Here is a 24,199-nt window from a genome sequence, read left to right on the forward strand (position 1 = left end):
AGAGCCAGCAGAGTGCTCGATGACAGAGTGATCGGCTGATTCAAACCCGCGGACCCGGTCAAATGTTGCAGCATGAATGAAGCGGGATCAGAAGGTGAGACTCTTTTGTGGCGCTTTTGAAATTTCTCAGGTTTCTGCAACAAATCTGCCCGTTCATCCACATTTCTCTCCCGCAGTGACCCCCTCCGGTCCCACGTCAGCAGCTCTGGTCCAGTTCCAGCTGGGCCTGTTCAGGGAGGTGGTCCGAGTCCCTGCTGGCAACCTGAGCTATCGCCATGCCCGGAGGCTGGCCGCAGAGGTCATCGAGAGGAAGGTAACTGTAATCTCCCATCATCAGATAAAGACGGGGGCCGTGGTTTTGAAAGGAGGCGATTCTGGAGCCGATGAAGACCTCATTGTGCTCCAACCCTTAACACAGTCCCACTTGGAAAACATACAGATGCTCCTTCGAGCCTCAGAAGTGTCATAAAGTGGAGTCTGGAAGGTCAGCGTATGAATATAGGAGAACTACGTGTTCCTGAATGATAAGGTGCAACATGCTGTTGCAGACCAACCTGCTTTAACCAGCATTTTATACCGTTAAGTATAACATTTAACTAGAAGTCTTCTATGTGTTTTTCTTTGTTTACCGGTACTCAGTTTCAGTGTGGCTACGTCCACTATTTTGCATCATTTAGGGGTATAATTAAACTTCTGTCCTCTGAGTTTGACACACCTACTTAAACTTGAGTTTGAGAACAGCTTGGGGTCCGTTAAGTCAGCCGCTGCAGCTCGTGTGTTGCAGGTGTCTATTTCTGGCCTGGTTTTCGTCTTAATTGAAGAGCTGTGTGGTTGACAAGAGCGCAGAAAAAGTTTCCAACCACAGCCTCTCCTCCTGCGCCGTGCACTCGCGCACACACACACACACACACACAGGCTGTAGAGCTCAAACTAAGACAGGCAACAGGTCAGCCGCGTGGATGGGGGGGGTTATAAACATCCTGTGAGCATTTTTAAGTGCTTTCATCATACATGAACCATTTAGCATGTGCGTTCACTGTAAATGGGTTAGGTGGTGTACATGAGCTCTACTGAGTTAAAACTTCCATCAGCAACTCTGCAGCTCTTTTGTTGTTGTTTTTTAAAACATTTTCAGCTTTTTCTGGTCTCATAAGATGCCTTACAGTAGTTACAAAATGACAAAAATATTCAGATTGTGCAACACATAGAATAGAAGACTTTATTGATCTCCCAGAGGAGAAATTCAGTCGTGCAGCAGCCAAAACACACACACGATCAACGGTTTATACAAAAAAATAAAAATAACCAATAAATCGTTAAATAATAAAAAAAAGAGCAATATAAAAAGTAGAAAGAGTATGTACAAGAGAAAAATATTTTCAAAAATACGTGAGGTATTTCGCGGTTATTGCACTTACAAAGAGACAGGTTTATTGCACATGATAAAACGACAACATTTCTATTTGATATTTTCTAGATAGTAGTGTATCTCTGACGTCTGAATGGTTCTTATCAAATCTGAGGGATCACTGACTCTCACCCACAACCTGCCAATCCTTGATATGAATGAAATTAAAACCATGCTCCTGCAGCGCTTCATGTTGTGGAGGACTGAGCCTGGGGGTGTTTGTGTTCAGGCTCCGGACTGCACGGTGGTGGGAGCCGGGGAGAAGATCCTGTTGTTCAGGCATCAGCCTGCTTCAGAGCAGCTGCTTCAGCGTCTGACTCCCTCCGACGATCTGCAGGACGGGGACCTCATCGAGGTCATCATCCCAGGTTTGGGCATTAAAAGGATGCGATTTGATCACCTCAGCGGAGAGTCTGAGAGGAAGGGTAGTCTGTTAAAGGGTCCTTTGCTTAAGAAGGTTGTTCCTAACGAGGTGAAATGACCTGGAAGTTTTTAAGTGGCAGCCAGGATAAGAGCTGCAACGTTTAGCAAATGAAGCATCCTCGTCCTTGCACATTTGTACTCCCATCTTTTCCTTATCCTGACTGCCTTTTCAATGCTCAGGAAAAGACTACAAGAGGTGGATCATATCTCATGACGATGTCTCCTCCTGCTCTGTGGTTTGCAGTCTGCGTGCATGAAAGGGTTTTCACCCCCAAAAGCTGCATAAAAGACTAAATCCCTTTACAGCAAAACCCATTTTCTGAATCCTGTTTAAATACGTAAATCCATGTCCCTGGTACTTGAAATGCCTTGTTCAGAAGCAGGTTGTCAGCTTATCTGTGGAGCACAGGCTCCTCCGCTGCTTTTTTAAGTCTTTCCACTTAGAACCACTGCAAAGCTGCTAAAACTCAAAGTAATGGAAGCTGTAGCCCCCGTAGTTAAGCTCTGGCCAACTTAAATCTGAAGCCTGCAGAAGAAACACGAAAAGACAGGTGACCAGAAGTCTCATATTTGATTCCAGAGTTATCGCACCTGATTGACTAAGTGTAACTTTGGTAACAAGTGAAATTGTTTTTTTAGTACGGGATGAGACGTCATGATGCATTGAACTGTTTTGATTCAGGGTCAGAAAACAAACATTAGGGCTGGGCGATATGGACCAAAAGTCATATCTCAATATTTTCTAGCTGAATGGCGATACTCGATATATATCGATATTTTTTCTGTGCCATAATTGGGGTTTCCCCCAAAGCATTATAGCATAGCATCTCTGTTAGCTTCATTTTTTCTGAGGCAAACCCTTAAAAAAAACAGTCAGTTTTAATACAAAGCCTCGTGCCAAATGTCACACAGGTACCTTTATTAGCAGAGGTCTGCACAATATCAAAATGTATAAAACAAATGAAATAAAAATAAACTGCCTGCACATATAGAATAAAAATGCTTCTTGAATAAAATAAAACAAATATCCCTTTCCTGCATAACAATTAAATTAAATACACTGTGTAATTAATACAATGTAGACAATAACAGGCAGACTTTTCCACTGAGGTTGACAGTTGTGCAAATAACAAAACATTTCTGCAAATCTCAAATAAAACATTCAAGTCAATTTGTCACAAAATAAGCTATATCAAAATCATAAAAAAAAACTATATCGATATAAACGATATTGTCTCGTACCATATCGCGTTTGAAAATATATCGATATATATTAAAATCTCGATATATCGCCCAGCCCTAACAAACATGCAGCAAAAATATATAACTAACCGTCAATATTTACTGTCTTTCATTCATTTTTTTTTAATGCATTCTGCTGTGCTGCTCCTGGAGACTCACAGTAACTTTATAAAGCAGCTTAGGAAGATGCTGTCAGTGCAGGTTACTAATATTTTTCAGTAGAATCTGCATCCTTGCTTTCTCAGTTTTACGTGCTTGTGAGTATAATTGCTCTCTTTTTTGCCGCCTGAATCAGGGTCGGCCTCCGTGACCGAGATGAGGATGCGTCCTCACTCTCTGGTGGTTCAGTCGTACCGGACCCCCACCTTCTGTCACCACTGTGGGGAGATGCTGTGGGGCCTCGTTCGGCAGGGTTTGAAGTGTGACGGTAAGGCGACCACATCAGAGATCAGCATACGAGTGAGAGATTTTCCTCATGAGCAATAAAAGGTCATCTGCGTGATGTTGAGTTCTTGTTGTCGTCTGCCTCCCCCGTAGGTTGCGGGTTAGACTTCCATAAACGCTGTGCTCTGCTGTTGCCGAACGACTGCAGTCGAACACGGCGACAAGTTAGCACCAGCTTCTCCTTGTTTCCACCACGACAACCACGAACACCCTCAATGTCAAGCCAAGCGGGAGGCAGCTTGGAGGAGGTAATAACCCCCAGAAAGCACCAGCACAATCACATGAACCAAACCCATTTACGCGTAGATAGTGATCATAGATCAACTCAAATCACTCTGTCACCGCTAGATCAGCATGTCCAAACCCTCATCAAGGCCTCCATCCTGGGCTGAGCCTCCGGTCTGGCTGGGCGTCGGCAACAGGGCTCCTGTTCCTCACACCTTCCACATCCACAGCTACACCAAACCCACCGTCTGCCAGAACTGCCACCGCCTGCTCAAGGGCCTCTTCAGGCAGGGGCTGCAGTGCTCAGGTGAGGTCGGGGGTTTTAGGTGTGATTACCAGTGGTGGACAGTAACGTAAATTTACTTGAGTACTGTACTTAAGTACATATCCAGAGGATTTGTACTTTACTTGAGTATTAGATTTCTTTGGTACTTATTACTCTTACTTGAATACATTTCCAAGACAAATATTTTTACTTTTACTCGAGTAAATTTCTAGGAAGGCTGAAAAGTACTCGTTACTTTCAGGTCTGCTCTTTTTTCTTCTTCCCTAAAATCCTATTGGACACAAGCTGTTTTTGTCAAAGGAGGAGACCTATCACAGTGCACGCTCTCCACTGGGATGTACGTAAAGCGGAAATACGTCAAGCCTCCGCAAAACAATACCGCCAAAGTAGCCTGCGTTTGTCAAGACAGAGCCGCAACAAGTCAAGACAGAGCCGCAACAATGGCTACGCCTGCGTCAGGAGAAGAAAGACAATCCGCTGAGTCGTCTGAGTCTGATAATGAGCCGGACTCGGAGCAGGGACTTTCACAAAATCCTTGGCCGTATCTTAACTCAATGTTTGAGTTCGACCGAGTAAAAAAACGAGGGCACAGAAAAACCACAGACATTTATTTTCAAATGTTTATTGTGTCTGCCGAAGCAGAACTACCTCTCTGCTTTCAACAACTCAAAAGCTGGTTTCAAAGAGTTAATTCTCAGAAACAAGAGTTAAAAGATCCTTAAATTAATTTATAAAAAATATAGTAATTTACTGATGTGGAAAATAAGAAATTTACTCTTACTCTTACTTTTACTTAAAGTAAATTTAAAAGCATTTACTTTTGGATACTTACGTACCTTTAAAAGCAAGTACTTTTCTACTCTTACTCGAGTAATATTTTGACTGAACTACTTTTACTTGTAACGGAGTAAATTTTGACCAGTAGTATTTGTACTCTTACTCAAGTACTGGGGTCGAGTACTCTGTCCACCTCTGGTGATTACCTCTAGAAAAGAAGAGGTTTCTCCAGGTTGATCCTCTGGATTATTCAAACGCATGTTAACACAATGCCAAGAAGGAAAGACATCAGTATTGATCATAGAGAAGCAATTAATGCAATCATGTCTTATTACAGCAAGTTACGGGAGTAGGTCGGACAGGGCAATGGGAGAAATTGCAAAAAAACCTCAAAAGCTACATCTCATTAACGCTCTCTTAACTCAGACCCTACTGGCCTGAGTTAACATGTTAAAGGTTAAAAGTCATGACTAATACTGAAAGTTTGGGGATTGCAGCATCACCACAGACACCTTATGTCACGTGTCAAACATGGTGGTGGAGGCGTAATGCCCCGAGCTTACTTTGCAACCACGACTAGTTGAATTGTTAAAACTACATTACATGTAAACTATGTGTAATATAGGCCTGTGTTGAAAAGATCGATTCTCCGATTTTTAATCGATTCTCATATTAATTCCTAAAAATCGATTCATATGTCTAAAGATCGATTCAATTTTTTTTCATCATTACATTACAACTTTAGTACTTTTTTGTTTATGCCCAAAAAAGGAATATTTTGTTGGACACGAGAATAACTGGTGCCATGTTTTTGCCTTTAAATATGTTTAAAGGTATGAAAACATTAAAGTTTTCAGTTATAATTGCATAAATTGTATATATTTCTTTGCTTTATATTCTGTCTTGGGGTTACATTTGCATAAATTTGCAAAACCAAATTCTCATAAATGGGGAAAAAATAAAAGTGATTTCTTTCGTCCTCTGTTTCCTCCCTGGATCTGTTTTATAATTCTGACCCAGATGATGTTTCTGAAAGCAGTTCTATCAGCGTTCTGGGAGGTGATTGGTCCTTACAGCATCATTAGCTGCCAATACTTGCTGTTGAATCTCAATATAATGCTAGTATTAATATGTTGCATAACTAGACAGTCATATAATTCATGCAACAGCTCAAAAAACAGTTTTAATAACAGTAACCCAAATCAATATCGAATCGAATCAAAACGTGATAATCGATTCTGAATCTTAAGAATCGGAATCGAATCGATTCTTGATATTTGAATCGATCCCCAGCCCTAGTGTAATATGTCTTTTTGTTACTATATGGTTAAAACCGGAGGAGTAAACTGAAGACAAAAACAAAGCTTAACTCCTTATTATTTATTCAAGATTCATTATTTGTCATTGTTCATGTTTCATAGCAACAAAATTACAGGTGCTTCATCGCAGGTGCTGGTCCTTATATAAGTGCAATATAAGTAAAGAAAAAAAATATATAGTGCGAGTAAAAAAAAAAAAAAAAAAAAAATGTAATCTCCAGAAGATTTGCGTGTGAAGGTGGTCAGATGCGTGTTTAAGGTGATTGCTTTGGGGAAGGAACTGTTTTTGAGTCTGTTTGTCGTGGTTCTGGTGCACCTGTACCGTCTGCCAGAGGGGACCGGGTCCAACAGGTGCTGGGAGCACACGATCCTCTGTACCGTGTCTCTGGAGCTGCTTCTTCTGCCTCAGTGCAGTGGGAGAACCACACCGAGATGCAGCAGGTCAGGATGCTCTCAATAGAGGATCGGTGGAAGGTTGTCAGCAGCTTTTGGCTGACGTTGTCATGCAGGAAACATTTAGGTTTTCCCACAAATGAAGCCCAAATTCTCACAATGACGCCTTATTCTCTGATCTACAGCACTTTCATTCCGCTAAATTGTAGAAATTCAACTTAACTCCCAAACTTCAAGTTCTTAAAGGCTTCTTTGATCAGTCCTTCCCTTTTTCTATAGTAGTTTTTGACCCGCTTCGGTCGTTTCCCATTACAGTTCAGTACCACCTCAATGTGGCCAAGGCCTCGTTCTCGTTCTGCGTTGCCCCATTTATCTCCTCCTGGATGAAGTTGTCGGCCGAGAGGCACAGAAACGAGTGGACCTCCTCGTTGCACCGTGGAGTTGGTTTCCTTGCTATTTTTCACTTTACCAACGTTTAGTAGGCGTTACTCTGTGGCCAATCAGAGGCCTGCCGGTGACATTTTTACAGCTCGACTCGGCCGGGACCCCGGCCAAATATGTGTGAAAAGAGGAGATACTAACCGGTACTATCACTGAGTGGAGAAGCCTTTTAAAACGGAGCAGAGCCGTGTAGGTGCTAGTGGAAATGAGCTGACGTACGAGGGCTCGTCCTGTCAGGGGGGATGGTGTTTCCCGGTAGATTAGAATTTTGATTAAAGCTCACGTTGTTAAAACTGAATTCATCTGCACAGTAGCCCCCGTTCCGCTCCGCCACCTCCCACAGCTGCTCTGCCTTCATTTCCCAGACTGCAGGTTTAACTGCCATCGCCGCTGTGAGCCCCTGGTCCCCAGAGACTGTCCAGGAGAGAGGAGAGGCATCAACGGGGACGGTGAGCAGCTTTTCATTTCATATTCCAGGCCTGTGACAGACGCAGGTTTATTGAAAAGTCCCCTCAGACGGTCTCATAACCCACTGATGCAGCAAAGCTGACTCAGGACTAGGAATGGGCGATATTTTACCGTTCACGATAAACCGTCAAAACAATTCCCCACGGTAAGAATTTGTCATATCACGGTAAAAACGATAAATTCCCGTTGATGAGGTTTTTGTGTAAAACTGATTTATGGTTCTGCATTAAATGCGTAAGGAAGGAAAGAAGAAAGAAAGAAAGAAAGAAAGAAAGAAAGAAAGAAAGAAAGAAAGAAAGAAAGAAAGAAAGAAAGAAAGAAAGAAAGAAAGAAAGAAAGAAAGAAAGAAAGAAAGAAAGAAAGAAAGAAAGAAAGAAAGAAAGAAAGAAAGAAAGAAAGAAAGAAAGAAAGAAAGAAAGAAAGAAAGAAAGAAAGAAAGAAAGAAAAAAAGAAAGAAAGAAAGAAAGAAAGAAAGAAAGAAAGAAAGAAAGAAAGAAAGAAAGAAAGAAAGAAAGAAAGAAAGAAAGAAAGAAAGAAAGAAAGAAAGAAAGAAAGAAAGAGAAAGAAAGAAAGAAAGAAAGAAAGAAAGAAAGAAAGAAAGAAAGAAAGAAAGAAAGAAAGAAAGAAAGAAAGAAAGAAAGAAAGAAGGAAGTTTGGTATCTTTTAGAGCAGTGATTTGGCTCCAAAGACTGAATGTGGTGATAGATTTATAGTTAAAAAGGTGGAGTTGAATTGGTATTTTTTTATCGGGATAAATGCCAGAAATTATCGTGATACATTTTTTAGTCCATACCGCCCATCCCTACTCAGGACTGCAGACTCCGATTCCCAGAAATGTTATCTTCATTTCAGTAGGGATGAGATCAGCAATGTGATGATTCAGGGAAGTGAGGACAAAATCTGATGAGATTTAAAAGGATTATATCTCCAAAACGATTTTGTCCGGCAATACTTAAAACAGGCGGAGTGCAAAACACCCCTGAGACGTTTACTCAGCAAGAGTTTTGTTATTTCATTGATTGTTAAAAGGAAATGTTCCCACTTCCTGAAATTAGAAGTTTAGTTTCCGTTTTACTCCCACAGTGAAATAATGATGTCACTTCCTTAAAATCCTCAGCAACGTGTAACAGCTCCCCCCCGGACACGGAGGACAGTGAATCAGAGAACACAAGCCTGACACTGGACGTCTCTGAAGATGAGATGTCCACGCACGGGGACTCACTGGCCGAAACTGACGAGGTGGCGCAGCTGCGAGATCAGATGAGGTCAGAAAGTTGCTCCGATGATGTCATCCCCGATAAAAGATAATAATAAACTCTGTAACCGAAAAAGGAATAGGCTGAAGCCCAAGCTTATATTTGCCTACCCTGTACTTTCCAACAGAAAACCCAGATTATCTGCAATATGAAAAGAAACAAAAAGAGAAATATCCCTTTAAATTGTTCTGCTTAACCAAATTATACTCCAATCATTTAGCATTGTAATCCTTAATTATTTTACTTTTCAATATTTTTTTTAAATTCAACAGAGATTTACACAGTTTCACTTCATCACTAAGTTGATTTCATAATTTGACTCCCAAAAATGAAACACATCTATAATTTAACATTAGTCCTCACACGACATCTTTCAAAGACCCACAGCCTTCTTAAATTATAATTTGTTTCTCTTAATTTAAAAAAATGCTGAAAACAAGCAGGAAGGCTATTATTCTTAACTCGAAACAAAATTTCTAATGTTTACAATATCTATGAATTTTAATATGCATGACTCTACAAATAATTTATTAGTAGTGTCACGATAAGAAACTATTTATTATTCTTACAGCTCTTTTCTGGAGTTTAACTATAGGGTCTATATAAGTTCTATACGTATTCCCCCAAACCTCCACACAATATGACATGTATGGCATGATAAGAGAGAAATACAGTATGTGCAGACATTTTTTATCCAACAGATCCCTTGTTTTGTAAATTATACCAATAGATTTAGACAATTTCTGCTTAATATAATCTATATGTGGCTTCCAACAACATCCATCTCTAAAGTTCAAAATTCAATATCTGAGTCCTGGTTTGAACGTGTTCAGTGAGCTTTTGGTCCACGCTGCCACCTAGAGGCTGTTTTATCTTTAACTGTTCCTGTTTCCTCCACCAGTCCATGCTTCAGCAGCAACATCCCTCTGATGAGGGTCGTCCAGTCGGTGCATCACACTAAGAAGAGAGTTGCAGGAGTGCTGAGGGAGGGGTGGCTGCTGCACCACACCGACACCGACGCTCTGGTCAGAAACACCAAGAGGCGCTTCTTTTTTTCACTATTTTCCCCCCCCCCCAACTGGAAACTAAAAGTTGTCAAACAGGTCAGATAAATTAAAAGTTTTGTTTTTTTTCTCCCCAGAGGAAAAAACATTACTGGATCCTGGACTGGAAGAGCATCACACTGTACCAGAACGAGAGCAGCACCAAGTACTACAAGGTATAACACCTGCATGCTGGTATTTTCTGGAGGTGATACTGCTGGAGATGTTTCATATATTCACCTTCAATCCTTCCTCCTCTCTTGCAGGAAATCCCTCTGTCTGAGGTGCTGCAGGTCCGAGGCCCCACTCAGCTCTCTGTGCCCACGTTGCCGGACGCTGGCGCTCATTCCTTCGAGCTGGTGACGGCGTCGCTGGTGTTTTGCGTCCAGGCGGGTGCAGAAGGAGCGGCCTGGTTGAGCGACGTCTATCAGGCTCTGAGGCCCATGCAGAGCAGCCGACGACGGGAAAGCGAGGACAACCGGGGTGAGCCAGCAAAAACCTTAAACCCTCTACATACTGTTAGACGTCAGGTTCTCAATTTTTTTTACATTTTCCTACTTGCAGATAAAGAGCAAGACAAAGAGAGCGTGGTGAGGAACCGCTTGCAGACTTGTGGATTGATTTTCTGTCCCACTCCAGAGTGTAACACTGACGTGATGTGTTTCAGGACATCAGCTCGGTGTATCAGATCTCTACAGACGAGATTCTGGGTTCAGGACAGTTTGGAGTTGTGTACGGAGGTAAAATTCATCTGCTCACTTTGAGTTATTACAAAGCTTTTTTATCATCGAGAATAATAGAAACTGTCCAGACAGCAACACAGAAGAAGTACGAGACACTCATTTCTTGTTTTCTACAATTCAGAAAAATATAGTGCCTAAAGGTCCAATCGATGAACCAACTTTTCCAGGTGTTGAATATAATTTATAATTCCTTAGGAACTCACAGGACGTCCAGTCGATCAGTTGCCATCAAAGTCATCAACAAGACTCGCTTCCCCACCGAGGAGAGACATCTGAGGAATGAAGTGATCATCCTGCAGGTGTTTGTTGCTCTGTGCAGTATTTTTAACTGAAGTTGTTTCCTTGAACCTCTAACGTGTCTTCTGCGTGCTTTGTTCAGAATCTGTCCCACCCTGGAGTGGTTCTGGTGGAGGCCATGTTTGAAACCGTGGAGCACGTTTTTGTTGTCATGGAGAAGCTCCATGGGGACATGCTGGAGATGATCCTGTCCAGCGAGAAGGGCCGGCTCCCTGAACGCATCACTCGTTTTCTGATCACACAGGTATGACTAGGCCTGTGTTGAAAAAATCGATTTTCTGATTCTAAAGATCGATTTAAAAAAAAAAAAAAAGTTTTTGATTAAAATAAAATTTTTTTTTCCATTATTTCATTTTTGCCTGGGGAACTTTAATCCCAGTAGTCCCAGTCGTTTTGAAAACTCCTGAACTAAACAAACTTTTCTTTAGAGAAAATGCTGGACATTTCAGCTTAAATTTCTAAATGTTATATTAGTTCAATGAAGTTCATATTATCTATATTTACTATAGCTTGTTTGGTTTCTCTGTTATCGGACACTGTTTGTCATGAAATACCTGAAAAATGCCGGGTGCTTCATGGCAAGCTGTGTGTCTGGTGACAGAATAAATCAGACAAGCTAAAATAATTAGTTTACTGCTTGAGCTGTTGCAATTTCTTTCTTTTTTTGCACTTTAAATGGATATTGAAATGCCTATTTGAGTTATTTATTTCTTAGTTATTTCACAATAATTATTGTGAAATTATTATTTCAAGTTATTTTACAGTCATATAATCCAGGCAACACTAACCCAAATCAATATCGAATCGAATCTAATGGTGATAATCGATTCTGAATCTTAAGAATCTGAATCGAATCGATTCTTGACATTTGAATCGATACCCAGCTCTAGGTATGATGGCGTTATTTCTTTTTAAATTGTAATCCTAAATTGTCTCCCCAAGAGAACAAACTTGTGTTTAGTCTGGACCTCCCAGCATCGATGTAAACAGGAAGCTGTTTCAGTCTCATCTAACTTAAAGCTAGATTATGAAAAATGCAGAAACCGTTGATGTTGCTCATGTTCTTGTTGCAGGTTCTGGAGGCTCTGCGTTATCTGCACTTGAAACATGTTGCTCACTGTGACCTGAAACCCGAAAACGTCCTGCTGGCCACAGCCGACCCCTTCCCCCAGGTGTGATTTCACATTCATGCTCGGCACGGCCGTCTGCTCTCGCTTAACTGTTAGTTAATTAACGAGCACTTCCTCTCAGGTGAAGCTGTGCGACTTTGGCTTCGCCCGCATCATCGGCGAGAAGTCGTTCCGCCGCTCGATCGTGGGGACTCCGGCCTACCTGGCTCCCGAGGTGATCAGCAGCAGCGGCTACAACCGCTCTCTGGACATGTGGTCTTTGGGCGTCATCCTGTACGTCAGCCTGAGCGGCACGTTTCCCTTCAACGAGGACGAGGACATCCGGCAGCAGATCACCAACGCTGCCTTCATGTACCCTCGCCAGCCCTGGGCCTCCATATCGCTGGAGGGTAAGAAAGGCTTCCTCGGTTCTGAAAACTGCCCCTGTTGCTGCATTTAAAGACACTTCTCTCTCTCCAACTCTTTGTTTTCCAGCTGTGAGCCTCGTCAACAACTTGCTGCAGGTTTCTGTGAGGCGCAGATTCACTGTGGGCAAAGCTCTGGGACACCCCTGGCTGAAGGTCTGATTCTTTACCCAGATGTTGTCCTACACTTAAAGGCTTGCCTGAATTACATATTTTCTGGACTATAAGCCGCACCTGTATATAAGCCGCATCCGCTCTATTTGTAAAAAAAACAATTAAAAAAAGATATACAAGCCGCACCTGCATACAAGCGGCATCCGCTCTATTTTAAAAAAAAAAAGATATGCAAGCCGCAAATATTTATGTTGTTAGATTAGATATTTACTACATGTACAGAACCATTTTGAACTGTAAATGATGTACATGTTTGTACCTAAATAGATCCTTTCCTAACAGTGTCTTTTAACACGGCAGAAACTTTGCTGATTAAAACTGGACAGAACTAAGAGAAAATAACCAGTATTTATTTATCTGTTTGAAATCTGCTTCTACTTCTATCTGCTAAAGAAGAAGTAGCGTATTCTTCTTTGCATTTATTTTGTCTTAGTTTTTATTCTAATTCCGGTTAGAGCGCCCGAGCGGTGGAAGAAAAATCCACAGAATAGCCGCACCTTTGTATAAGCCGCATGGTTCAAAACCTATGAAAAAAGTAGCGGCTTATAGTCCAGAAAATACGGTAACTCTCGTAGCAGAACGTGGTGTGAGACCGTTGCCATCGTTTGTCTTCCTCCTGCAGGACTTCCAGCTGTGGTGCGACCTCAGGGAGTTTGAGCTGAGGATGGGTTGCAGGTATCTGACTCATCCCGGAGACGAGGAGCAGTGGAGCCGCTATGCGCTGGAGAGGGGGCTGAGCTTCCCCCCCCAGCTCTGCTGACACCCCAACGATGACAAGAACTGGACTAAAGATCTCAGCGCAGATTAAAGGTCTGACAGTTTAGTCTGTGCAGAAAAACATTTCATATATTTGGGATGCTCATGGATTTTATTTAAGACCTCTATCGTGTTTGGACTGCAGGAAGAGAGGTGGCACCATTAAATCCAACCACAGAAGAATGGTATATGCAGATGTAGCCAAAGGCTTAAAGTGTTGGAAAAAACAAGACGTACAAGTGATGTTTAGTAATATAGTTTTACTTTTTTATTCCAACTTGAGGTTTTCAAGGTGTTACTGAATGTGTTTTCGTAGCATCAGTGATGATGGACAGACTGAACTGAGGATGGGGAGAATGGAGCACATCAACATGCGCAGAAGAGTCAACCTGCTGACTTCATATCAGAACGAGAGCATCGTCTTTGTGCTCCCTCATGACACGGGCCTGCTCATGGTCCCACATACAGCATCAATTCTGTGTCCACAACATTCCTGTTGTCTCTCACTACTCAACATCTCTCCCTGTCTGCATCCCTCCTCCTCTTTATTTATTTGAACTCGAGCTAAACGTTCGGACAGAGAGGAGGGAGGTGTGTGGATCCTTCGTTCTTTCTGGCAAAAACGGCTTTGTCTTTCTCTTTTCATTCCTGAGTCACCATCGAGCCTGGCCATCTTTGTATTTACCCATTTTGCTTTGCTCCAAATAGCTCTGTCTGCATCTTTATAGTTCAGTGTTTACATGTGGGTGCTCTCATTCATCCTCGATTTGTTCCTGAGTTTCTTAAGGCTTTAAGATCTCCAGGTTAAATAGTTTCTCTGCTAACGTCACAGTGCTGTGGCAACCATTTCTACAGTGTTACTTTCCCTTAGTAACGTAATAGCACCTGACCTGTTTTACTCCGCTGCTGCCTGCTGACAGGCTCTTTTGTACGCTGTATGGGCTTCAGTGTGATTAAGGAAGAGTCTGTGACTCAAAGACAGTGTTTCTAAACTTCAACATAGCATGCATCTGCACAAATACACAACCAACTGACCCAACCAGCTTTTTTTTTTTATCATGTTTTCGTCTTTAATTACCCTTCTACAAAAGAGAAAAAAATCAGAAAGAGAGAATAAGAGCAGAATACTTTGCTCAAGATGAAAATCTCTCTCTCATTAACCCCTCTTTAAAGTCTCCTTAAGACAGCAATGTTCTGTGTATACTGCTTACATACAGTAAGTTTAGTACAACAAATAGTTTAGTTTCATTAGGGAACAGTCCAACATCTTTTTCTAACATTTGAGCAAAGTCTTCTGCTCTCTTTCTGTCTAAGCAGGATTTATGGGTATGACAGGAGGGATGGAAGAAGTGGGGAGAAGGGGAAGACAGTTCAGATTTAAGAGGAAAAAATGATAAGAACAAGGCAAATAGAAGGACAGTGGAAGGGTTTAAATCGCTCTCTCCAAACAGGAGAAATGGAAGCTGGGGAGGAGGAGGTGAGGAGTCGTGGCTGTGTTTACAAGTCGCTCTCTCCGTAGAGGGCGCTGGAGAAGGACATGTAATCAAGGGCGCCGGTGGGGGCATCCGATCCAGCGTACCTGGTCATGCGGGTGATGCAGTACTCGGCCTGCTCGGGCGGCAGCTCCCTGCGCAGCTCATCCACTGTGATGTAGCTCTGAAGGAGAGAACAAAGGATTAATCAAAAGGAAAACAAACCTTTCCCATCTATCAAACACTCCTGATCGGTTTGTTGAGGTTCACTTTGAAAAGAGTTCCTTCATTTAGTGGATGTTTGTCCTCAATGTGGCAAAGACCTGTTTGAGCTGTTAAAGTGGCAGGTCACTAAGCAACGGCTGATGTTACACTTCAAACATAGGTGGTGTGGTTTGCTTCAGGAAGGAAGTCTGGTCCGTTGTGCTGGTTCTTGTTATACTCACTTTTTGGTGCACATAAATTAAAACAAAGCTGTATTTCTTAACTCAGGATGTAGAACTTCATTCATTATAGCAACGTCATGAAGGTGTTTACGTAAAGGATGTCTCATTAATAAAACTATGTTTGTCAATGTGTAAACCCAGAATGTGAAATTAATATATTGAATTAGGGGTGGGCAAAAATATCGATATGGCAATATATCGCGATACTTTTCCAGCCGATTCAATATCGATATTCAAAATGTAATTTTTCTTTTTTTTTTATATCCCCGATCTTTTTCCCATTATATCACCCAGTGCTCCTACCTAAGTGACAGTCCTGGGCATTGCCACTCTCTACCAACCCTGGGAGGGCCCTGCACTGAGCTCAGGTTTTATTTCACGTTTTATTTCATTTTATAATTTATTTTTTATATAACACAATTGCCTGTCCTTAAAAAATGAAAAATAATGGACAGAGGTTTATTTATTTATGGATTTATATCTATACTGACTGATCACTGTGCCTGTCCTTGGTTTTAGTACCCATCTTTCTTGTGTTTATTATCATTTGCCACATAATTAAAGCAACCTCATACTAAATTTAATGTTAATTTCATATGATGTAAATAATATGAAAAACATATACAAATATGTTGTAACTTTAGCTTGTATAGTTATAATAAAACATTGTTTTGACTCAGTTTGTCCCATGAATTGTCACTATAATCTGATGAACGTGCAACTCGGATTTTAAGATCCATCACTATCATCTGATGTACATATATACAACTTGGATTTTAAGATGTGTAATGCATTTTTACATTTTTCGGTGAACTATGTAGAATATAATAATCGGGATATCGCAATGTGTATCGTATCGTGGCTCAAGTATCGTGATGCGTATCGTATCGTGAGGTCCTTCCCAATACCCACCCCTATATTGAATTATTTTATCTATATTAAAAGGTATTAATTAAGACTATTGCTCTCAGAGCTGAGTTTGTCTGCTCACCTTGTCTGAGGCCAGGATCTTGAAGGAAGCCATGACCTGCTCGGCAGTGTCGGTCTCGGCAGTCTCGCGGGTCATGAAGTCGATGAAGGCCTGGAAGGTCACCACGCCGGTGTTGTTGGAGTCCACCAGGGTCATGATGCGGGCAAACTCCACCTCACCCTGTCAAATGCATGTATGACTTCAACACTAATAATGTTACATTTAGCCAGTTCATTGATAAAGTTAAACTATGTGTTCACATTTACTTGGTGAGCTTTAAGTTTAAATGAATCAAGATTTTTATAATACTGTACTTTCCGGATTATAAGCCACTACTTTTTTAAAACACTTTGAACCTTGCGGCTTTTACAACAATGCGGCTAATTTGTGGATTTTTACAGGCTGGCGAGCTTCATGTCGCCAATACATTTAGCCTAGTGCTTTTAGCCAGTCTGCATTTTCTATCAGGGCTGCTCGTGAGTGGAACTTACTATCAACTGAGATTAGAAACCAATCAAATTATTCTTCTTTTAAATTTTATTTAAAAAAGTGGTTAATTAGTGGTCAAGGCTGTCAACATTGAATTTTAGTGCGTAATTTTCGTGGCTTGCTGCCCTGCCTGTCGGTGTTTGTCTGATGTCACCTGTCATGTTGCCTATTAGTTTGTCTAGTCATAATGTTGCTTTTTGTGCATGGCTTTTTATTCTGTGTTTAAGGCTTTTGTCTTGTTTGTTTTTGGCCTGTTATTGTATCGTGTCTTGTGTTATTAATGCTGATGTTACTGTTGCTGCTTCATGTTGTTTCTGTTTTCGTTTGTAGCAATTGTCTGTTGTTAAGCTTATGTTAACCTGTGTGTGTATGTATTTTAGCTTAGTTTTTTACCTCTTAATCTCTATTCTGATATAGCCTTTTTATTCGGAAATGTTTTATTGATTGTATCTAATAATTCTTTCTTTTAGGTTGACTATTTTTACACCAGTCCAGGGACAGCGGATGCAAAATAGCCTTTTTGGCTAATTCCGGCACATTTTATATTTGTTTAAATGTGTTATTAATGTGCATTGTCCCTGTTATCTAAACCTTTAAATAAATAAAAATAGCCTCGCGGACGCCTGCGCCACTTATACATGTAAATTTAACGAATGCCGCTTATATCCAGCTGTGCTCAAAAAAGTGCATGTTGCACTGACCAGATCGTAACCCATGGAGATGAGACAGGCGCGGAAGTCGTCTGGGTCCATCATGCCGTTCCTCTTCTGCATAGAACATAAAATCGAGCTTTATTCACTGCTGAGCCAAATAAACCACATTTACAGCACCAAGGATTTTTCTTGATTGTTCGACACCTCACCCTGTCGAAGTGGTTGAAGGAAGCCCTGAACTCGTTGAGCTGCTCCTGGCTGATGCCCTTGGCATCACGGGTCAGGATCTGGTTCTCCACCTCGTTGATGGTTCTAGCGATGGTGGTGAGCAGCTGCTCCCAGCCCACACGGACGTGCTGCAGAACAGAAGGAACAGTAAACCGACCTGAGATGAACAGGTGAAGCACAGATGCAGATGAAGAGACTGAAGGTCGGCCCGTTGCCATGGCTGCAGGCCAGATCACTGCACCTCCATAGTGTAGTTGGTGTGCTTATTGTCGAAGATGAGGGACTCCTGGCTGAGCTGGTGGTCTCCCTCCAGTTTGTCAATGTTGGATTTGTAGTTGATGATGTTCTGTTCGTACTGCTTCAGGCTGTTCATCTGTTCCTCCAGGGAACCGGAGATATCCACAGACACGTGGCTGATCTCCTGCACACACAGGAAACAGAGGAGGAGCTCGTCATTTTTGTACATTTAAACACTTTACAGTATGTCGTCTTGACTGCACCTCAAACATAGCTGCCCTCTGATTTGCTCTGACAGACTGGTTTAGTGTTTCAGTACCACTTTACCTCCATCTTGGTTTGAATCCAGGGTCCAATGATGTTGGCCTGGGCAGCGAACTGGCGCCTCAGTCTCTCGTTGCCCTGCTGTCTGCCCACCTCCTCCTGGAGCATTTGGTCTCTGAGGGGCACAAGGTGCTTAACCTGCAGACCAGATTACAACATAAATCTAGTTATAATATTTATTACAATTTAGCAAAAAGTGGGAGATTTCACTTAGAAGACAGATATTTGTTTTTAGCTGAAGAAGTGAAGAATATCACAGCACTGAGATATAATGTTCTTCAATGATTTCAGTCATTTATGTTTCCTGTCTATTTGTTAGGATTCTGCATTTAGATTTTAAAACGTTATCACACGTGTCAAGACTGTGCTTGCTCTGAAAATCTGAGCTTATTCGGAATCCCCCTGAGGGTTCATAGTCTGCAGTGTTCAGTGTCGCTCCAACCTAAATGTACGAAGCTATTTCTGACCCATCAAGAAGTATCCAGTTTATTTATTTTTAGCCAGATGACCAAATGCAGTACACAAGGATAAGGTGCTGGTTTTGCATTTTGTGTTTTGACAACAAATGTACAGTAAATAAAGCAGAAATGAAAGCAGACTAAAACAGGCAATGCACACAAACTTTTCATTATTACAAATGATTCTGATACCAGGTTTGATTTGACTCACAGCGTCCCACTTATTGCTGATGTCCTGCAGGGACAGGTTGGTATATGGGTTGATTCCGGACAGTTTGATGCCGTAGGTCTGGGCGATCTTCAGGATCTCGTTGTGGATGCCCATGGTGGCCATACGCTCTTTGTCAGCCTCGGGCAGAGTGGCCTTGAACTGGTCATGAGCTGTGATCAGACTCTGTGTGGCAGAAAGAAAAGTGTTAAGAGCATGCTCATTTCAGCTTGCTGTGCAGGCTGAAAAACCTCCCTGCCACGGTCACATCCATGACCAGAAAAATAAAATTACTGTAGTAGTTTGTGTTTTAAAATGGGTTGGGAAGTGTACAGTCAGAATGTCTTAAAAGTACATGTAAAACCATAAATAAGACATTAATTTGCTTTGATTTTTTTAAGGATGAAGGTAACATGTAGACTGCACCTTTATTTTAAAAATCTTTTTTATTTCTTGAGGAATTTTTGTTATCCCCATGGAGGCCATTTGTTTTACTGGCCGTCTTTCTCTTACTTCTTGCTTTTATTTCATTAATTTAATTAATCTTTTTGAGGGTAGGCAAATAATAAGCTTTGCTTCAGCCTACCCCTTTTTCGGTCTGGATGTTATTTGTATATTGGAAACTTTTTTGTTATGTTTTCTTTGAACAGTGTATTCGTTTTCTTGTTGTCATTTTTATTCTTAGTTTTTTTTGTGTCATGACTGAAAATAAACTAAACTAAGAAAAAAAAAAATTATAAAGTGGAACAATCAGATGTTCAGGCATGTGGGACTACCTGGATCTCCTCAATACTGTGGACAATGAACATGTCCTGCAAGTCTTCCATGGCTCCATCCATCCAGTTGTTGAAGGGTGCTGCCCTCTTAGCGAACTCCAGGTACAGCTGGTCGATCGTCTCCCACAGCTTCTCCACACGCTGCAGTCACAGAAACAGGGACTTGAAGCCGTTTCATTTAAGTGCAAATCAAAAATCAAAAAACACAAAGGCCAGCTCTCTGTGTTGGTGCGGCGATCACTTCGTTGTTTTTACCTCCAGTGCATCCCTCCTCTTCTGGGTGAGGGTGCCCAGGTTGTCCCACTGGTCACAGATGCCCTGGCAGCGGGCGTTGACTGTAGCAGCATCATGGTAGTCCAGCTCACTGAGGGAAATGACGGTCAGAAAATGTCAGTGATTTGAACCCGCTAAAAAAGTGTTAAATCCGAGTTTAGTTCCTTTTAAATGGGAAAATAAAATAAAAGTTACTTTTTGACTTATGGGTGTTCAGGTAACTTTAAAATGTGATTATTCCCTAATTCACTTTTAATTATGATAGAAAAATAGTGAAGGAAACCAGAAGTTGAAGCTGAACTTACTCCTCATTCTCTAAAATATATGGAAGTGTATAACAGGAATATTCATTGAAATGTTACTGAAGAATCATCTGGGACCGTTTTACTTTTGAAGTAATGAATCAAAAACATCTGTGTGGTGCACATACACATTCGGCCTTACAATGCTGATCATCTTTTATAATTTATAGAACTTCAAAGACATCACCTCAAGGCTATCTGGGGAAAAAGCCCGGAGGAGTTGTCAGGAATAACAAAGTAGCAGATCAGAGGTTTCTGCTTTTTCATGAACTATCCTTTCATCTTTCACATAATTCTTAATAATTTGCTTTCCCCTCATCTGTTGCTTCTTTTGTTCTTCACTTTATTCTCATCCTCTTCTGCTGAACATCTCAATCCATTTAGACTTAATTTTGCACTAGAATCAGGAGTCTTACTTCAGCTCCTGAGCAATGGCAGCGATCTGCTCCACTCTGTCCTGGTGAGCAGCGAGGTCGCTCTCAAAGGCCTCGTGCTTCCTCATCAAGGCTCTGATCTCCATCAGAGAAGCAGACTCGTAATCCTTCTGGGACAGAAGGTCCTCCTTACCTGAAACACGTGGATATTTGATTTACAGTGGAAGTACTTTAAAATGCTCATTCATACGCTGAAATGTTCAGACTGCAAGCAGTAGTCGTGCCTACGTTTTATTATACCTTTGCATCAAATGATGTACAGAGCAGATTATTTAGTAATGTCATTTTAAAAATTAAGTGAAAGCTGTTAAGACCATCTAAGAAGTGACTTCAGCCAATAGGAGACTGCAGTTGTGTACGGTTTTCCGACCCTACCTCCAGTCCAGGACTCATGCATGCCGCACTTCTGCTTGAACTTCTCAGCCAGGTGGTCGAGTCTCTCCAGACGACGGATCTCCGTCAGCAGCCACTCCTCGTAGCCCTTCTCCACCTGCTCCAGACCTTTCCAGGCATTTGCAATATCCTGAAGGAAAAGGAGGGCTTAGAACTAAAATGTTTAACTCCCTTTTATTTGAGGAAACTTAAGATTTGGGGTCTGACTACATTCCAATAATTATAATTACAGAAATTGGAATTAAAATTCAATTTTCTTTATACCTTCTGAAGGAGCTGAAACTATGACCTGTTTACTTAAGTCACAAATACATTTAACATATCAGCATGACGCTCACTGAAAGTTAAAATATCTGTTCAAATATCAGAACCTGCAATACAGAAAGAGACTATAATTGAGCCAGCAGTAATGTTGTACTTGGTAAGTTGGCTTTGAATGAATATAATATATAAGGTTGTGGCGGGAAACAGATAAGTGCTTTATTGCATTGATTTTTTTTTTTTTTTAAAGAAAAACTTCTGAGATGACGAAACCATCAGAGGTTTGTACCATCAGCTATATCTGCCATAGGTGCTTTGGCAAACTCTTTACAAGCATTATGAGAGAGAAAAGCATCAAGCTGCAAATCAGTCGTGCTCACCGACACCATCTTGCCCTCGGAGGGCATGAATGCAGGCCTGTTGCTGAGTCTCAGCTTTGTCTGCAGAGTGTTGAAGTTGATCTCCAGCTGGCATTTCTCCTGCACGCGTGGAGGCTTGTGAACGCGGCGGTAGTCACGGAAGTCCTCCAGCTTCTGCTGCATTGCACGCATGGTTTGCTCTGCCGCACGGTTTTCCAGCCAGGGGATGGTGCGGCGGATCCACTCAAGCAGCTGCAGAAGCCATGGAAATGGGAAGGTTATTCTAAAAGTTTAATTCTTCTCTGCAGTTTCTAACAGTTTTTAAGTAAAGACTAGATTTAGGTCAGTGTGATGACTTGTGAAAGTAGATCCCATCAGAAGCTACTTGTAGTTGTCCTGGATATCAGATTTGGGAAAATTCATTAAATCCAGAGATACTTTTAAAGCTGCAGAAGTACACAGTTGTTTCCAATACTCTGGTGCTGACCTTCACATAATCTATTTTAATCACAATGTCCTTTTAAAAGGATTGTCCTTTTAATCCATAATTCAAAGAAATATAAATTGAATTTGATATTGATAATTAAACCTCTTCTCAAATATTAAGTCTTGCAAACCTTAATATTTAAAATGCAAGTGGGCCAAAATCTGTTACATGTCGATGCTCCTTCTAAAATTTTAGAGTCATGTCAGACTACGTCGGACAATCAGAGAGCATAACAGAACTGTGGGAGAACAGGATGAGCAGGACAGACTCAGAACCTGACAGCAGCAGCTTCTCACCTCACTGGCCAGCTTCTCATACTCCTCCATCAACTTCTCATTCTCCTGGTTGACGGCCAGAACCTTGCAGATACGGTTGGCAGCTGTCTCAGCCTGAGATGGAGTTACAACAGTTAAAACATTTGAAAAATATGACCATGTTTCTTACAACTTTCACTTTTATCCATGAAAATGTTCAGTTTGACATCTGATTTAGATCTGAGAACTTTTATTAGTGGCTATACGAGTGGTATCTTGGTTTAAAAGTCTGTAAAGGCTGAAACTATGGCAAAAATATCAGTTGCATTAAAAAAATAAGAGAAAAAAAACCTGATCCGACCTGCTCTGCTCCAGCGAAGGCATGGTAGAAACAGGACACGTAAGTCATGATGGCCTTCTCATCTGGTTTGGGTGTGTTCACAATATCTGAGGAAGTGAAACGGAAGAAAGAATACAATTGAAATATATCAAAATATAAACAACTTATGGAAGTTGAATCCTTTGAGACTTTGACTAAAGTCAAAATCTTATAACATAGTTGTAGTTTGTTTTCTGTGAAGCTTTTTTTTATTATTTTTGGATTTTGAAATGAATATAAATATTCACATTTCTAACCTAAAATGAGAAGCTCTGGAACAAACTAAACTGAATAATTTAAAGCGAGTAGTACGAGGATAAAGAACACGATGATGGTATCTGCAGTTATGGGTTGTTTTATGAAAGCTGCTTATAACATAGTTTAGATTTGATGTAAGAAGCATCCGTGATTCCATCAACCCATTTAATCACTGTAACTGGGCTGTAGTCCAGATTATCAGGGTGTGTCACCATCAAAACAGAAAAAACGCTTTGTTGTGCTTTTGTTTCATGGCCTCACCCTCAGCATCGAGCATCTTGGGGATGTCCAGGAACTTCTCAGCCACCTCGAAGGCGGTGTTCAGGTTACCGATGGGATCATCCTGCAGACGGTCACAGTCAGCGTCACACACTTGGGACTATACTTGGTTTGTTACACTGACAAGTTTTCACTTCATCATGTCAGTTTCATTACATTAACAGACCAACATTTGGCAGTAATAAAGTAAAAAAATAGAGCATCAATAAATGCATGCAAGAACATTGCAAGAATAAATATATAAAGCTGAAAATAGGCTGGATCAATAGTTAAGGCAGAAAGGAGAGAAGGATAGTCCACCTTTCTCAGTTTAGAGTAGTCAATGAGGTCAGGTCTGTGTCTGTGGATGAGGGCACACAGGGCCAGACCATCCTTCCAGCTGAGCCATGACATGAGGAGGAAGGAGGAGGAAAAGAGAAGAAACAAGATGAGAGGAATAGGAAAAGTGTACAGACAGTTTGACAGAAAGCTGCAATGCTGCAAAGTTGGACCAAAATAACAGCAAAAGGTTGGATGACTGCAGTGACAGAGCGAGTCTGTGCAGCAAGCAAAGAGTCAAAATGTTCAGTAGGAAACAGAAAAGACACAAAAACACTAGAAGAAGGAGAAAAAACCCCAACAAAACATCGAGAGGCTGAGTGATTGCAGTTCTCCATTGACGTCACAGCTGAGCGCTGCAGACCAACCTGATGTGGAAGTTCTGCACGTTGACGTTCCTGTAGGGGGCAGTCTTCCTCTGGCACCACAGCAACAGACCCTCCTTAGCAGAGGTCTCTGGAAAAGACCAGGGAGGGAGATGGTGAACATTTTAGATTGACATTTTCTTCAAATATTGAAATAAAAAGGAATCAGAAACTGAATATTTCTGACTGAACTACAGTAGGAAAAAAGACAAATTGTTAAGACCTAGATCCGATCTTAAAAGATAAAAATTACTTTGAGTTGTAGCAAATACACTTATCAAGCTCGTGTAACTGATACTTTTAAGATGCATAGTCATTGCATTGCACTAGTGGAGGGCAGGGGTGTC

The 24,199-nt window shown here is 41.3% G+C and overlaps 1 protein-coding gene and 1 pseudogene across 1 annotated transcript in view; one reads left to right on the plus strand and one right to left on the minus strand.

The window, feature by feature from the left end:
- Window positions 1-8: 8 nt before the first annotated feature.
- On the plus strand, window positions 9-15,284 carry LOC133420598 (serine/threonine-protein kinase D1-like; annotated as a pseudogene).
- Window positions 13,473-24,199, minus strand: part of actn3b (actinin alpha 3b) — a 34,055-nt gene continuing 23,328 nt past the window's right edge. The window contains exons 5-21 of the mRNA XM_061710321.1: window positions 23,856-23,943; window positions 23,470-23,548; window positions 23,152-23,233; window positions 22,615-22,700; window positions 22,296-22,388; window positions 21,534-21,764; window positions 20,875-21,022; window positions 20,482-20,632; window positions 19,746-19,854; window positions 19,491-19,631; window positions 18,718-18,900; window positions 18,052-18,186; window positions 17,729-17,908; window positions 17,469-17,615; window positions 17,308-17,373; window positions 16,139-16,297; window positions 13,473-14,885 (exon numbers count right to left, since the gene is read on the minus strand). Coding sequence (XP_061566305.1) covers window positions 14,727-14,885; window positions 16,139-16,297; window positions 17,308-17,373; window positions 17,469-17,615; window positions 17,729-17,908; window positions 18,052-18,186; window positions 18,718-18,900; window positions 19,491-19,631; window positions 19,746-19,854; window positions 20,482-20,632; window positions 20,875-21,022; window positions 21,534-21,764; window positions 22,296-22,388; window positions 22,615-22,700; window positions 23,152-23,233; window positions 23,470-23,548; window positions 23,856-23,943 — 2,237 coding nt within the window. The 3' untranslated portion in view covers window positions 13,473-14,726. The remainder of the gene's footprint in view (window positions 14,886-16,138; window positions 16,298-17,307; window positions 17,374-17,468; window positions 17,616-17,728; window positions 17,909-18,051; window positions 18,187-18,717; window positions 18,901-19,490; window positions 19,632-19,745; window positions 19,855-20,481; window positions 20,633-20,874; window positions 21,023-21,533; window positions 21,765-22,295; window positions 22,389-22,614; window positions 22,701-23,151; window positions 23,234-23,469; window positions 23,549-23,855; window positions 23,944-24,199) is intronic.

The sequence above is a fragment of the Cololabis saira genome, chromosome 20, assembly GCF_033807715.1.
Source record: "Cololabis saira isolate AMF1-May2022 chromosome 20, fColSai1.1, whole genome shotgun sequence".
Classification (NCBI taxonomy): domain Eukaryota; kingdom Metazoa; phylum Chordata; class Actinopteri; order Beloniformes; family Belonidae; genus Cololabis; species Cololabis saira.